This window comes from Lontra canadensis, unplaced genomic scaffold, assembly GCF_010015895.1.
Source record: "Lontra canadensis isolate GAN:19392208 unplaced genomic scaffold, GSC_riverotter_1.0 scaffold35, whole genome shotgun sequence".
In the NCBI taxonomy this organism is placed as follows: Eukaryota; Metazoa; Chordata; class Mammalia; order Carnivora; family Mustelidae; genus Lontra; species Lontra canadensis.
Genome location: NW_022631029.1, coordinates 15,979,681 through 15,992,544, shown reverse-complemented (window position 1 = coordinate 15,992,544; position 12,864 = coordinate 15,979,681). Strand labels below are relative to the sequence as shown.

The following is a 12,864-nucleotide window of genomic DNA, read 5'->3' as shown; positions in this document are numbered from 1 at the left end:
ATCATTTCCATTATTTACTTTCACAGCCATTGATTTTATGTTTGTAGTTCCTCCTTTCTCAGATTTAAAAATTAAAATTTTTGCTTTCCTAGGGATAATCTCAGAACTATGTATTTATAAAACTCATGTAGCTTTACAAATAATTCTGTTTCATCATGCTCTTGTCTTACGGGAAAAAAAAATACTTTCTATAATTGAAATTTTCATGTAAGAAAAGTATTTCACAAAACATGTCTATTATCTATTGCTCTTGAACAATAAGACTTCCCTACAATAATTTAAAACAAATACACTTTGATAGCCCAGCTTATTTTTAGAGTAGCATTTCTCTGCTTAAATAAGCTAAATACTGTAAGTTCTAGCTGTTCCTCTTCTCATAGAGTTAGCTCATTAGGAAGTCAAAGTGTGCTATGCTTATGTAACTTCCGGTGGATCCTCTTCTTTCACATGCTTTTTTGAAATAACTGTACTTTTAGTGAATGGCTCTCTTGTAACTCAGAGGTAAAAAAAATATATATGCCTTACCAAGACCAGATAGATACCACATAGCAGGGCATCTTACCAAACGGTTTATACCTATTGCACTGCTGTTTTTAGTTACTCATCTTTTTATTGCAAAATAAAATAGGTGTGTGTGTATATATATATATATTAAGTATATATATATATATTAAGTATATATATATTTATATATATATTAAGTATAGTATATATATCATATATAGGTATATTATATGTATACTTTGGCTTTTATTCAGAGAATAAGTGAACTTTTTAAGAACTGTTCTCAGTAGCTTCTTCACCACAGATTTTGGCTCAATGTGGTTTCACTTTGTTCCCCCATGTAGGGTAACGACAATATCCAGGGTTCCCCGGACCCAACAACTAGTCCTTCAGGGTTAACTCAGCTAACATTAGAGAACACGTTGGGGAAGGCTGCGAGGCGGACAGATAAAGGACCTCTAAAAAGTGCCTACACAGAAGCAGGAGCATCAGAAAGCCAGAATTCCTTGGCAAAGCAGATAGATAAAAAAGACTTTCGAACAAGTGTGGTGCCTACACCATGCCTTTCTCCCCCTGGAAGAAGTGAAGCCTCTCAGAAAACTCCAGATCCTGTTATCAAAGCAAAGGACCGACCAGCCCATCAAGTACCACCTTCAATAAACAAAACCTCCCTAAAGGAGATCTCAGGGGGAAAGTTGAGGCCGATTCCTGAAGTATCTGTAAGTGGCTTCACTCTGGTTTGCATAGGCGGGTAGCAAGTCCTGCTGTGTTCTGTTCTGTCCCATTTCTCACGGGTTTTCAGCAGGACCTATTTTTCATCATTTGGGTGATCAGTAATGTATTTGCCTTCCTATTCCAATGTGTTTTAGCTCAGTAGCAACAGCTGTTAAAGAGTATATTGCCCATCCCAGTGATAATAGAATGCCTCATGTTTTTAATGAGAAAGATAATTATCATTATAGTAATTTTTTTTATTTCCCAGTTACTTCTCATAATTTTAGTTATCACTGCCTCCAAATTATAAATGAAGATCTTATTTTTGAGCCAAAGGCTTGCCAGTGAAATTGACAGATTTTCAATAACAATCTACATTAGGAGCCATAAAAACATCATTATTCTCTTCTCTTTCTGGTCTCTTTGCAGCAGTTTCCCAAATAATAAATGGCATGAGTGAAGGTTAATAGTAAAGTAGTGTCATTGAATAAATCCCTAGGCTAGTTTGGTGGCTATATCCATTGGGTTGATTTTCCTCCTTCCTGTGTTAGTACCTCTCTTCCTTCAGTCCCTCCATGCAGCGCTTAGAAACCAGAGAACAGATGAAGCTATACCGAACAAATGAACTTACATTCCATTTTTTTAAAACACAGTAAAGGTTTTCTTTATTTGTCATGTCCTAAGTATTCTGTATGTGTCACATTGTAAAGCTTTGGTTCAATTACATTCTAAGCAATTGAGGGAGGATTGTTCCCTCACACAAGTCACAGACATATATGTCATCATTAACAGAACAGAAATAGCTAATACTTCTTAAACACCTGCCATGTGTCAGTCACTCTGCCAAGCCTTTTTTCCACTGAAGCATTTCATTTAATCCTCACAGTGACCCTGAGAGGTAGACACCTTCATGCTCATTTTTTAGATGAGGAAACTGAGGTTCAGCTCAGTTATGCGGGGTGTTCAAGGACAACAGCAAGTTAGTTGGAGAGTTAGAACTTGAAACTAGATTGTCTGAGACCAGAAATGCTGCCTGGGTCCACTGCACTGGGCTGCGTAAACGTGTACCAACTCTCACGTAAATGGTGGCCCCTCCTCAAAGAAAGACCCAGATAAAGCTGGAATGTGTATTCATTTTATTTCTCACGTTGGTATACATATCTGCATGTGTGCCCACAAAAATGTAGTGAATCACCTAACTCAATGAAAATGGAATTTGTTTTATGGTGATTTTAGGATGAAAGTGGTCAATAGTAATATCTTTGCCTGTTTTGCATTAATTTTAAGTTATTTCTAATACAGATATTCTACCTAACTATAATATTTTTCCCCCTTTGGTGTACTCATAAGTGGAATGCAGCTAATAAACTAACCTTAGGGATTTGTTCTTAGGATGCTGTTTCCCTTGACTGCAGCCGAAACTGGGCTGCCAAAAACGGAACCAAAGCAAGTCTCTAAGAAGCCTTCCGCTCCATTCTCCCCTAATTTTTTTGCCACCACCCTTCTATTAGGTAAAATCTCTCATTCTAATATATCCAAAAGATTGCTTATTTTTAATCTTTCCATCTTTCTGTAGAAATGAAACCAGGGCACGAAAAATCAGCTTGTAAACTTGAGGCACAAATGGACTTTGAGTACCTTGGCCACTCGACCAAGTACACTGCCTGAACCATAGTGCTCTCTGATGATACCAGGGGGAAATGGTATCATTTTCCCTTACCCATCCTCTTCATCTGAGAGCCCGTTCGCTGAGACTCTTTGCGTTGCTCCAAAGAGCCCCTCCTCCTCCCAGCGGCTCACTGCCCTTTACAAAGCGCTCACCTGACTCCTGTGCCTTTGCGCAGGCGCCCCGGTGCAGGTTCGGCCATTTTTACTAGTCCATTTTACCGCTAAGGAGACTGACAGCAATCCCTTCAAAAGAACGGAAGAGGGAAGGAACTTTACACGTGTGGACAGGATAGAGGAACAAAAGCACTGCTTACCATTTGTGCAGAGAGGTTTGACCTCAGTGTCAAAATACAGACTAATAAAATGTGATCTCAGGGAACCCACATGGTCGCTACAATCTGTGGCTCACGTTCGTGAATGTGATAACCCCAATTTAATAGGATGTAAAATTATGGAAGGCATCGGCACTCTGCCCCATTTCAGGGTGAATTTACCGTGGGAGTGGAGTGTTCTTCCAGAGACACCATTTAAAAAAGAAATCATGGTCATAGTGAAAGGGTGCTAATACTTGACGTTCTCTCCATCTAATAACTGTAGCTAAGAATCTGAAACAAGTTTCCTCAAGAGAGCCGGGTGCTTGCTAACTCCACAAAGGAATTTTTTCCCCCAGATTCCAGAAACCCATGGTGGTGACTGTTAATAATATACTAAAATTTGGGGAGCCTGGGTGGCTTAGTGGGTTAAAGCCTCTGCCTTCAGCTCAGGTCATGATCCCAGGGTCCTGCCGGGCAGGGAGCCTGCTTCCTCCTCTCTCTCTCTCTGCCTGCCTCTCTGCCTACTTGTGATCTCTGTCTGTCAAGTAAATAAATAAAATCTTTTTAAAAAAATAAGAATATACTAAAATTTAATTCACACAATATAGAATTCAGCCTTTTTTAGGGCACTCATGGAGTTGTGCAACCACCACTACTTATCTTAGATCATTTTTATCACCCCAAAAGAAATTCCATCCCTATTAATAGTCATTCCCCATTCATTGCTTCCCCCAAACTCCGAGAAGCCACTAATCTGCTTTCTGTCTCTATGGATTTGCCCATCCTGGACAGTTCATATAAATGATGTCAGACAGTATGTGGCCTTTTGTGTCTGACTTCTTTCATTTAGCATAATGTTTTCAAGTTCCATCCATGTTGTAGCATTTCATTTCTTTTTATGCCTGAATAGTAATCCATTATATGAATATGCCATATTTGTTTATTCATCTATCAGTCGATAGCTGGTTGTTTCCACTTCAGGGCTATTACCAAAGATGGTGCTATGAACATTCATATGCACATTTTTGTGTGGACATATGTTTTCATTCCTCTTGGGTATATACCTAGGGGTGGAATTTCTGGGTCATATGGAACTTTATATTTAACTTTTGAGGAACTGCCAAACTGTTTTCCATAGCAGCTGCACCATATTACATTCCCACAAGCAAGGCAAGTTGACGGGATTTTTCTGCATCTTAGTCAACACTTGTTATTGTCTGCCTTTTTCATTTAAGCCATCCTGGTGTGTGTGAAGTGATATCTCATTGCACTTTCAGTTTGCATTCCCCTGATGACTCAAGATGCTGAGCATCTTTTCATACACTTATTAGCACATCTGCTTATCTCCTTTGGAGAAATGCCTATTCAAATCTTTGGCCTATTTTTTCATTGGATTATTTGTCTTTTTATTGTCCTGTTGTAAGAGTTTGGATACAAGCTCCTTGTCAGATACGTGATATGCAGATATATTCTCCCATTCTGTAAGCCGTCTTTTCATTTCTTGGGGCTATCTTTTGAGGCACGGAAGTTTTTCATTTGGTGAAGTCCAATCTATCTATGTTTTTCTTCTGTTGCTTATGCTTTTGGTGTTATATCTAAGAGCCATTGCCTAATCCATGGTCACAGAGATTTATTCCTGTTTTCTTCTAAGAATTTTTTAGTTTAACTCTTAAATTTTGTCCTATAATCCATTTCTAGCTAATTTCTGTCTCTAGTGGGAAGTAGGGGTTCAACTGCATTTTTTTGCTTGTGGATATTCACTTGTGCCAACACTATTGATTGAAAGACTATTTTTCCCATTGAATTGTCTTGTCACCTTCTTTGGAAGTCAGTTGACCATACATGTGAAAGTTTATTTCTGACTTCCCAGTTCTGTTCTATCTATATGTTTATCCTTATGCAGCATCACACTGTCTTGATTACTGTAGTTTTGTAGTAGACTTTGAAATCAGGTAGTGTGACTCCTTCAACTTTGTTCTTCCTTTCCTGGATTGTTTTTGCATTTCCATAGGAATTTGAGGATCAGCTTGTCAGTTGAGATTGCATTGCATCTATAAATCAGTTTGGGGGATATATCTTAACATTTTAACAATATTAAGCCTTCCAATCCATGGATATCTTTCCATTTATTTTTGTCTTTCATTTCTTTTGACAATGTTTTATAATTTTCAGCATACAAGTCTTACACTTTCTTTGTTAAATTTATGCCTAAGTATATTTTTGATGCTCTTGTGAATAGATTTGTTTTCTTAATTTTTTAATTTGTTCATTTCTAGGGTTCATAGAAATGCAATTTATTTTTATATTGATTTTATATCTTGCAACCTTTCTGAATATTAATTAGTTCTAATGGTGTTTTTGTGAATTCCTTAGGAATTTCTATATACAAGATCATGTCATTACAAATAGAGATAGTTCTACTTCCTTTCCAATCTAGATGTCATTTATTTCATTTTCTCACCTAATTGCCCCCACAAATGGATTTCATTTGAATGAAAAACTTTTCTTTCTTTCAAGATATTTAAGATTCAATACTTCAACTACTGTGGCCCAGTAGTGAATTCTAACACAGACATGATGAACTCAGTCAGGCTTAGAAGTATTCTACTGGTATGATGCATAGGAAATGTACTAGATGCAAGAGAAAAATTTTGACAATTATCCTGGGACTGGAAGTCCATCCAATATATGAATGCAGGTATGAAATTACCTCTGCTGGCTAGCTTTGTAGTCAATGTATATAGAGAACTAACATGTAGGGTGGTTTCTGCCTCATAAGCTGGGCTTCTAGGGACACCTGCATGGCTCAGTCAGTTAAGCATCTGACTCTTGACTTTGGCTCAGGTCATGATCTCAGCGTTGTGAGATGGATCACTGCACTGGGCTCCATGCTGGGTGTGGAGCCTGCTTAAGATTCTCTCTCTTTCTCTGTCTCTCTCTCTCTCTGCTCGCCCCCCCCCATTTTCCCTCTCTAAAGATAATTAACTAATTAAAAAAAAACAAAGGACTTCTAGGTGATGAGTTACAGCTGTTCTGGTTCTACTTCTGGATTATGACAGCATCTCCTCTTCTGCTGAGTGCCTATCAGGCCAGGTATTCCCCCTGGTGCTAGAGATAAACCAACCTAAACAGATGAGGCCTGTCTCCTCGGGGGACTTATATCTGTTAGAAAACACAGACGATAAAGACGTACAAACAAATACATAAAGTGATTATAAGCTATGATAAGGATGTGGGAAGACAAAGACAAGGTAGTATAACAGACAATGGGTTGGCCAGAATGGTGGGTACTTTAGATATTATCTGACTGAGTAGGTGACTTTTGAGCTGAGATCTGAAATTTAAGATGGAGCCAGCTATGCAAAGAACCTGGGAATACTGTTTCAGGTATCAGGAACAGTAGGTACAAAGCTTCAGAAATGGATGTCTTTGGGGAATAGACGAGGCCCACGTAGCTAGGTCTTTCGGGCAAGGGGAGGGAAAGTAGTGGAGGATGAGGTCAGAGCTGTTAAAAGGCCCAGATCACATGAGATCAGGATGGCCACGGTAAGGAGGGTGGCCTTTATTCCACATGCAATGGCAAGTCTTTGTAGGGTTTGAAGCAGGGCAATAATATTTACATTCAAAAACTTCCCTCTTGCTGTGGCAAGGATGGATGCAACAGGGCAGGAATAGAAGCAGAGAAAGCAGTTGAGGCATCACTCTCTGATAGATCATAGCAGAGATGAAGAAAAGTGGCAGATTCCCAGAATAACTAAGAGCTAGGACTGATAGGATAGAGGGAAGAGGAAACAGGCAGAATCAAGGATGACTCTGAGGCTCAGGACCTGAGCTACAGGGAGGGTGGTCATGTAATTTGCTGGGCTCTGGGAGACTATGAGCAGACCTGAGCCATCAACTCAGCCATCAGGGTACTACAGTCAAGAATTATAAGCTGACTCCTCATTGAAAATCAGCTCTCACATGGGGTGCCTGGGTGGTTCAGTTGGTGAAGTGTACAACTCTTGATTTTGGCTCAGGTCATGATCTCAGGGTTGTGAAATGGAACCCTGAAGCAGAGATTCTCTCTCCCTCTGCTCCTCCAACCCCCACCCCATGCTCGCTCACTCGCTTGCTCGCTCTCTCTCTCTCTCTCTCACACACACATAAATAAATCTTGAAAAAGGAAATCTGCTGTCGCAAAGTGCCAATCTGAAGCAACTCTATGACAAGGGACAATTAAAGACTTACAAAAGGAGGTGCAGGAGAATTGTTCTCCTAATCCCCTGATATGCCAGAGTACTAGTAATTCTGAGGAACACTTACTGAAATTGATTTGCTAACTTCTTGGTAAACCTCATCCTTGCAATGTCTTACTCATTTTTTAAATAGAGTTCCCTATTATTAAGTTCAAATATTTTTAATTAAGAAACAAGTACAACCCTCTGGGTAATACCATAACATGTAGATAGCTAGTAATTAAACTTTTCCACATGTATAACTGCATTCAGTTTTGAATGAAGCATTTTAAACCTGTAAATGTAATTATGTGCATCTTTAAACAAACAAACAAATAAAAAAGACATAGGCTTTGTGGTTCCAGAAAAAGTTTGAACTTCTTGAAGAATGGTTATTTTCATAAGAAAGACAAAATATGCTACCAATTACTAATTCAGGTATTCTTAGAAAAAAACAAGACATGAGATTTTATAGGGAAAAATTATAAAATGAATACCATATAACTTTAGTTTAATTTTCGCATTTTCATTTTTGAAAATCAAAACTGAATTATGGAAGGACATTTTATATGTGTTTTAAGCTGTGTTATAATTTTTTTTTTAATTTTCAAGCCTTTTCCTTTGAATATTGAAAAAGGATTAGTTTGACTGCCTCCCTGATGAACTTGAGCTTGTGTTTTTTTGAAATAATAGAGGCTTACTGATCTATGCAATTTGTACACTACAAACTTAGAGGAAAATGAATTTGTAGATCATTTTAGAGTTTTAAAGGCATTGTTCCATTATATAAAGTTCTGCATTTTCTAGGGTATATAATACTCTGTGTTCAAAGGGAAGCCATCTCTCTCTCTTTGAATTTGCCACTCAAGTATGCCATTTGCAGCTGTCTTTCCAACAATACCCCATTGTTTGAAGACTTCATAAATGTCTGTCTGACCCCTGACTTCCTTCAGTTACAACAATATTCCATTGTTGCAAAACACCTGTCTGGGGGTCAGGTTATCCTGTGTGCTGTACATATGTCGATCATCCTCGCCTAAATGTGCAGGTTCACCCAATGAGATTCTTTCCTTCCAAGGCTATCACTATAGATGACTACCGGCCTCATGCTCTCCTGAGCCACCTGATAGACAACTTTTACCTTTGCCACCCTCAGGACTTTCCCCAAAGAAAGCTCTACAACATGTCTATCTACATTTTCATTCTTCTGAGCAGTCGAGAGCAGTGGACACCACGGCTCAGAGCACCAGCTCAAACCAACAGACCTGGATTTTCGTTCTGGCTTTGCTTCTTTTTACTTATGTGACCTTGGACGCATTTCTTAACTTCCTTGAACCTCAGTTACCTCATCTGTCAACTTTGAGAAAATAATAATACTTATTCCATAGGGTCATAATGAATATCACATGAGATAGTACATGTGGAACACTTAGCCCATATCAACCAGATATTTTCCTCTACCCGTGTCTGAGTAGTTAGAAATGTAAACCAGTATGCCTGGCATACTAAAGCACACTTTTTCAAATCCAATAAAATTCCAGAAACTAATTATTGGTACTTTTTGATAAGGGAGAGCTATGTGTGTTTCTTGTCCTCTGTTAAGAGTTGAATCAAGTGCTAACTTAAAAGTGAATTAATGGGTCACTTCTGTCAGATAACATGTTGGTATTTTGTCAATGTTCACTGAAGAGAGAATAATATTTAGAAGCAGGACCTGTTGTGTCTCCAGTCATTCCCCTGTAGAGCACTCTTTGTGTGCCTGCCTTAATCCCAGAGCTAAATTAGAGATCCGCAGCTCCATGGCTGATGGGATGAATTAAACATGGACAAGACTAGTAACAGCTTATAAATTGTTTATAACTATGAACTGTTAACCATGGTGAGAATGTGACATTTGTTACATTGGACACTCCTACCAATTAGTAGTCTTTGAAGAAGAGTTTGTTATTTCATATTTTGTCAAAACTATACTCTTTCCTTGCCTCTGGGGGAAAAAAACACAGAGTCATTGTGTCAGTTTTATCAGTCAGTGCACTGCTGGGGATATTGCTGAAGCTACAGAATTTGGTGGTTAAATAACATTGGGGCTACCAGTAACAGGATTTGCATTAAGCATAGAAATTTTCTGGGTGGAATTTGCTTCTAGCCCTCTTATTTTTATTTGTTGGGTTTTTTTTTTTTTCAGTCTAAATTTTTGCTGATACTACAGATGCATCTAGTGTCTAATTTAGTTGTTGACCAAGGCAAAATGGTCCAGAGTAGAAGTATCTTAAAATAATTAAAAATGGCATTATGGTCCAAATTTTAGGTGATGATATGGACCTGCAAAAGTCATTATTCATATCACCAAACACTGTGCCAGTTACTGTAATGAAGAGGAGCAGTTTCAGATTCTCAGAAGTTTCAGAAATTGTAGACAGACTTGACAAAAACTAAGAGACTAGCAGAAGTATGAATCCATGAGAACACATTAGTTGCTTAGCTAACACACTGTAACTTTTTACTATGGATTCTCCAATATTTTAATGCTAAGGTTAGCATCCTACTAGTCAAATGTTTACGGAAGAAATTCATCTTCTTTGATGTCTTGGCTTTCCTAATTTTAAAGGAACAAGTCATACTTGCCATTTTCCTATTTTATGGAAGAGGCCTTAAGCTGATAGTATTTCCTGACCCACTGAGATCAAGGTCTTTGATTCAAGAACCTTGTTTGTGAATTTGAAGATTTAGGGCACTTGCCATATGCCAAGTGCTCTACAAGGTGCCCCACTCTTTCTGTCCAGTCTCCATCTCCAACCCTTATAAGAGGCCTCACTTATTTCTGTTTGACAGACCAGGAAGTCCAGAGGCTTTAGCTAGTTCACATCCAATACGTGACTAAACAGAGAGTCATACTCAAGAGTTTTGGCCAGAAAAGCTGGTTCGCCTTCCAATACCGTGGACCACCATCCCCAATTAAAGCTAACTGAAAAGGTTCTGTGATCGGGGCACCTAGGAGGCTCAGTTGGTTAGGTGTCCAACTCTTGATTTCGACTCAGGTCATGATCTCTTGGGGTCATGAGATCAAGCCTCAGTGTGGAGCCTACTCAGGATTCTCTCTCTCCTCCTTTTGCCCCACCCCACCCGTCCACCCCCAACCCACTCACATGCACTCGTGCTCTCTCTCAAAAAAAATTCTGTGATCATGTAGCAATTTAACTTCCATTGCCACTTTAAGCCTCATAGCATTTTTTTTTAATTTATTTGAGAAAGAAAGAGAGCATGTGTTCTGGGGGAGGGGGGCGTTGGGTAGAGCAGAAGGAGAGGGAGAAGCAGATTCCCCACCGAGCAGGGAGCCCCATGCAGGGCTAGATTCCCAGGGCCCAGGGATCACGACCTGAGCTGAACTTAACTGAGTTAGTCTAACTCACTTAACTGACTGAGCACCCAGTATTAAACTACTTCACAGTAGTTTAATATGCAATGAATGCACAGTTGTTGGTATGTCTATCATTACTGGATTATAACCAAAGTGTTTTATATTCTAAAACAACCTGACCTTAAAGTTACGATCTTCCCACTCCAGAGGTAAGTTGGCTTACCTCTGCTATTTTCATTTCTGTGAGCAGGCACAATAATTATTTTCCTCCTGGGTCTTTAAATAATATTTAAATTTAAGTCATATTTAATATTAACAATATTAATTAATTTTATTTACATATAAATATAATAAATATGTTTATATTTATATATTATATTTATATATGATATATTAATATTGTGTGTTAATTTATATTTATATAAATTATAATTTATATTATATGTTAATATTTATAATATTAATTAATATTAAATAATAATACCATGTACTGAATGACTACTGTGCTTACCCATGTACAAGGCTACAGTCATCTTATAGATGGCATATCCTTGAATATAATTTAAAACCTGTTCCATTTGGTGTTACTAGATTCCTTCTAGTCTATAGTAATTGTTCAACTCATGAAGTACCCTTGAACTTAGTAGATAGGTGCTGGGAAATTACAAATTATTTATCAATAATAAGAGCTCAGCTGTGGTTCAGAGAATTCTTTCTGAAAATTAGCAGGCTGACTCCCAAGACAAAATGTATGGAAGTATATGGTATGGAAGTCACGGAGGGAAAGGGTGTTCGATACAAATATAGCACATCGATATAAAGATCTTTTTTAAAAAATACTTTCACGCTCCTCCCCTCCAAAAAAGAGAGCACCACATCTATGAGATAGAAAGCTACCCCTTTGCAAGGACTTTTTGCCAATATTGGTTAAACTACCCAAGAATTCTCTACCTAAGACATTCTTAATGGATTAGTATGCAAAGATGGTGAAGTATGAATTGAGTCAAGGATTGCGAAATGTCTCTAGGTTATAGCCAAAATGTTTGTGACAGACATCTTGGAGGTGGCATTGTGTCTGGTTAAGCCTAGGTCAACATGAATGCCATTGTTCTAAAACACAACCTAGATTCTGACCTGTTGTTTTTTCTAACAGCCTGCTTACTGATTTCTGCTGTGTTAAGTCAATATAGCATCCCTTCAGTGTAGCAGTTTTTCAAGTTGTACTGTAGCTTGGTCTTTACATTTCAATTTACCTCTTTGCATGATGAAGAAATATGCTAAAAGCTACCATACACTATGAATGAGTTATTTGCTTAAGTGTGTGTCACTTGAGGCTCATGCCTGAGATTTCTGTCTTCATTCTTCTTTTCCGTGGGCCTGCATTCTCAGTGAATCAGGGTGAACTCTAGTATGGGATACGTGCTCAAGAATTTGAAACAAGTCTTCAAACGGTGCTAGTTGGTGAAGAGATGTCCTGGAACGCTAATTTACCATCGGCTCATTTTTAAAATGTCAATGTAGAAATACTTTTGCTGTCTGCAAATATCAATAGAGAGGAGATTAATCTTCATATTAAAATGCCAGTTGAGGTTTAAAATCAGCTTTGGAAAATGGACTTCTGCTACTTTTCCAATGTCTGCTATGACGTTAGAGTTCAGAAAAACTTCCAAAACTTTCTAATTATAGCTTCAGCACTCTTAATGACATAAATTTGAAACTAGCAGCAATACTGAACCCCCAGAATTTACAAAATGCACCTTTATCCCTACTAAGATGGTCCAGAGCAAGGTGCCAGTGACTAACAACTATTACTTCCTAGGAAATCTTTTCTGAGTCTTAGACTTCTTTGTCACTTTTGGTCATGGAGAAGTACACTAATCATAAACATACACTCTGATGAATTTTCACCAACTGAACAAATCAATGTGACCATGATCCAGAACAAGAAAGAGAACAATGCCAGTGCCCCGGGAGCCCCATTGTACTCCCTGTCAGTACCCCTTCCTGCCACCATCCATTCACAACTCCCGCAGAAATCCCCAAGACTAGTCTTGCCCATATATACCCTCTTGTGCCTGTTTCTCTCGCT

At 38.3% G+C, this 12,864-nt stretch overlaps 1 protein-coding gene across 5 annotated transcripts in view; it reads left to right on the top strand.

Annotated features, from left to right (window-relative positions):
- Positions 1 to 12,864, top strand: part of CFAP20DC (CFAP20 domain containing) — a 251,483-nt gene that overhangs the window by 166,461 nt on the left and 72,158 nt on the right. For 3 of the 5 annotated variants that reach the window (XM_032868452.1, XM_032868451.1, XM_032868455.1), the window contains one exon: positions 849 to 1,223. The exons of the other annotated variants lie outside the window; for them this stretch is intronic. In XM_032868452.1, coding sequence (XP_032724343.1) covers positions 849 to 1,223 — 375 coding nt within the window. The remainder of the gene's footprint in view (positions 1 to 848; positions 1,224 to 12,864) is intronic. 5 annotated transcript variants of the gene reach the window in all.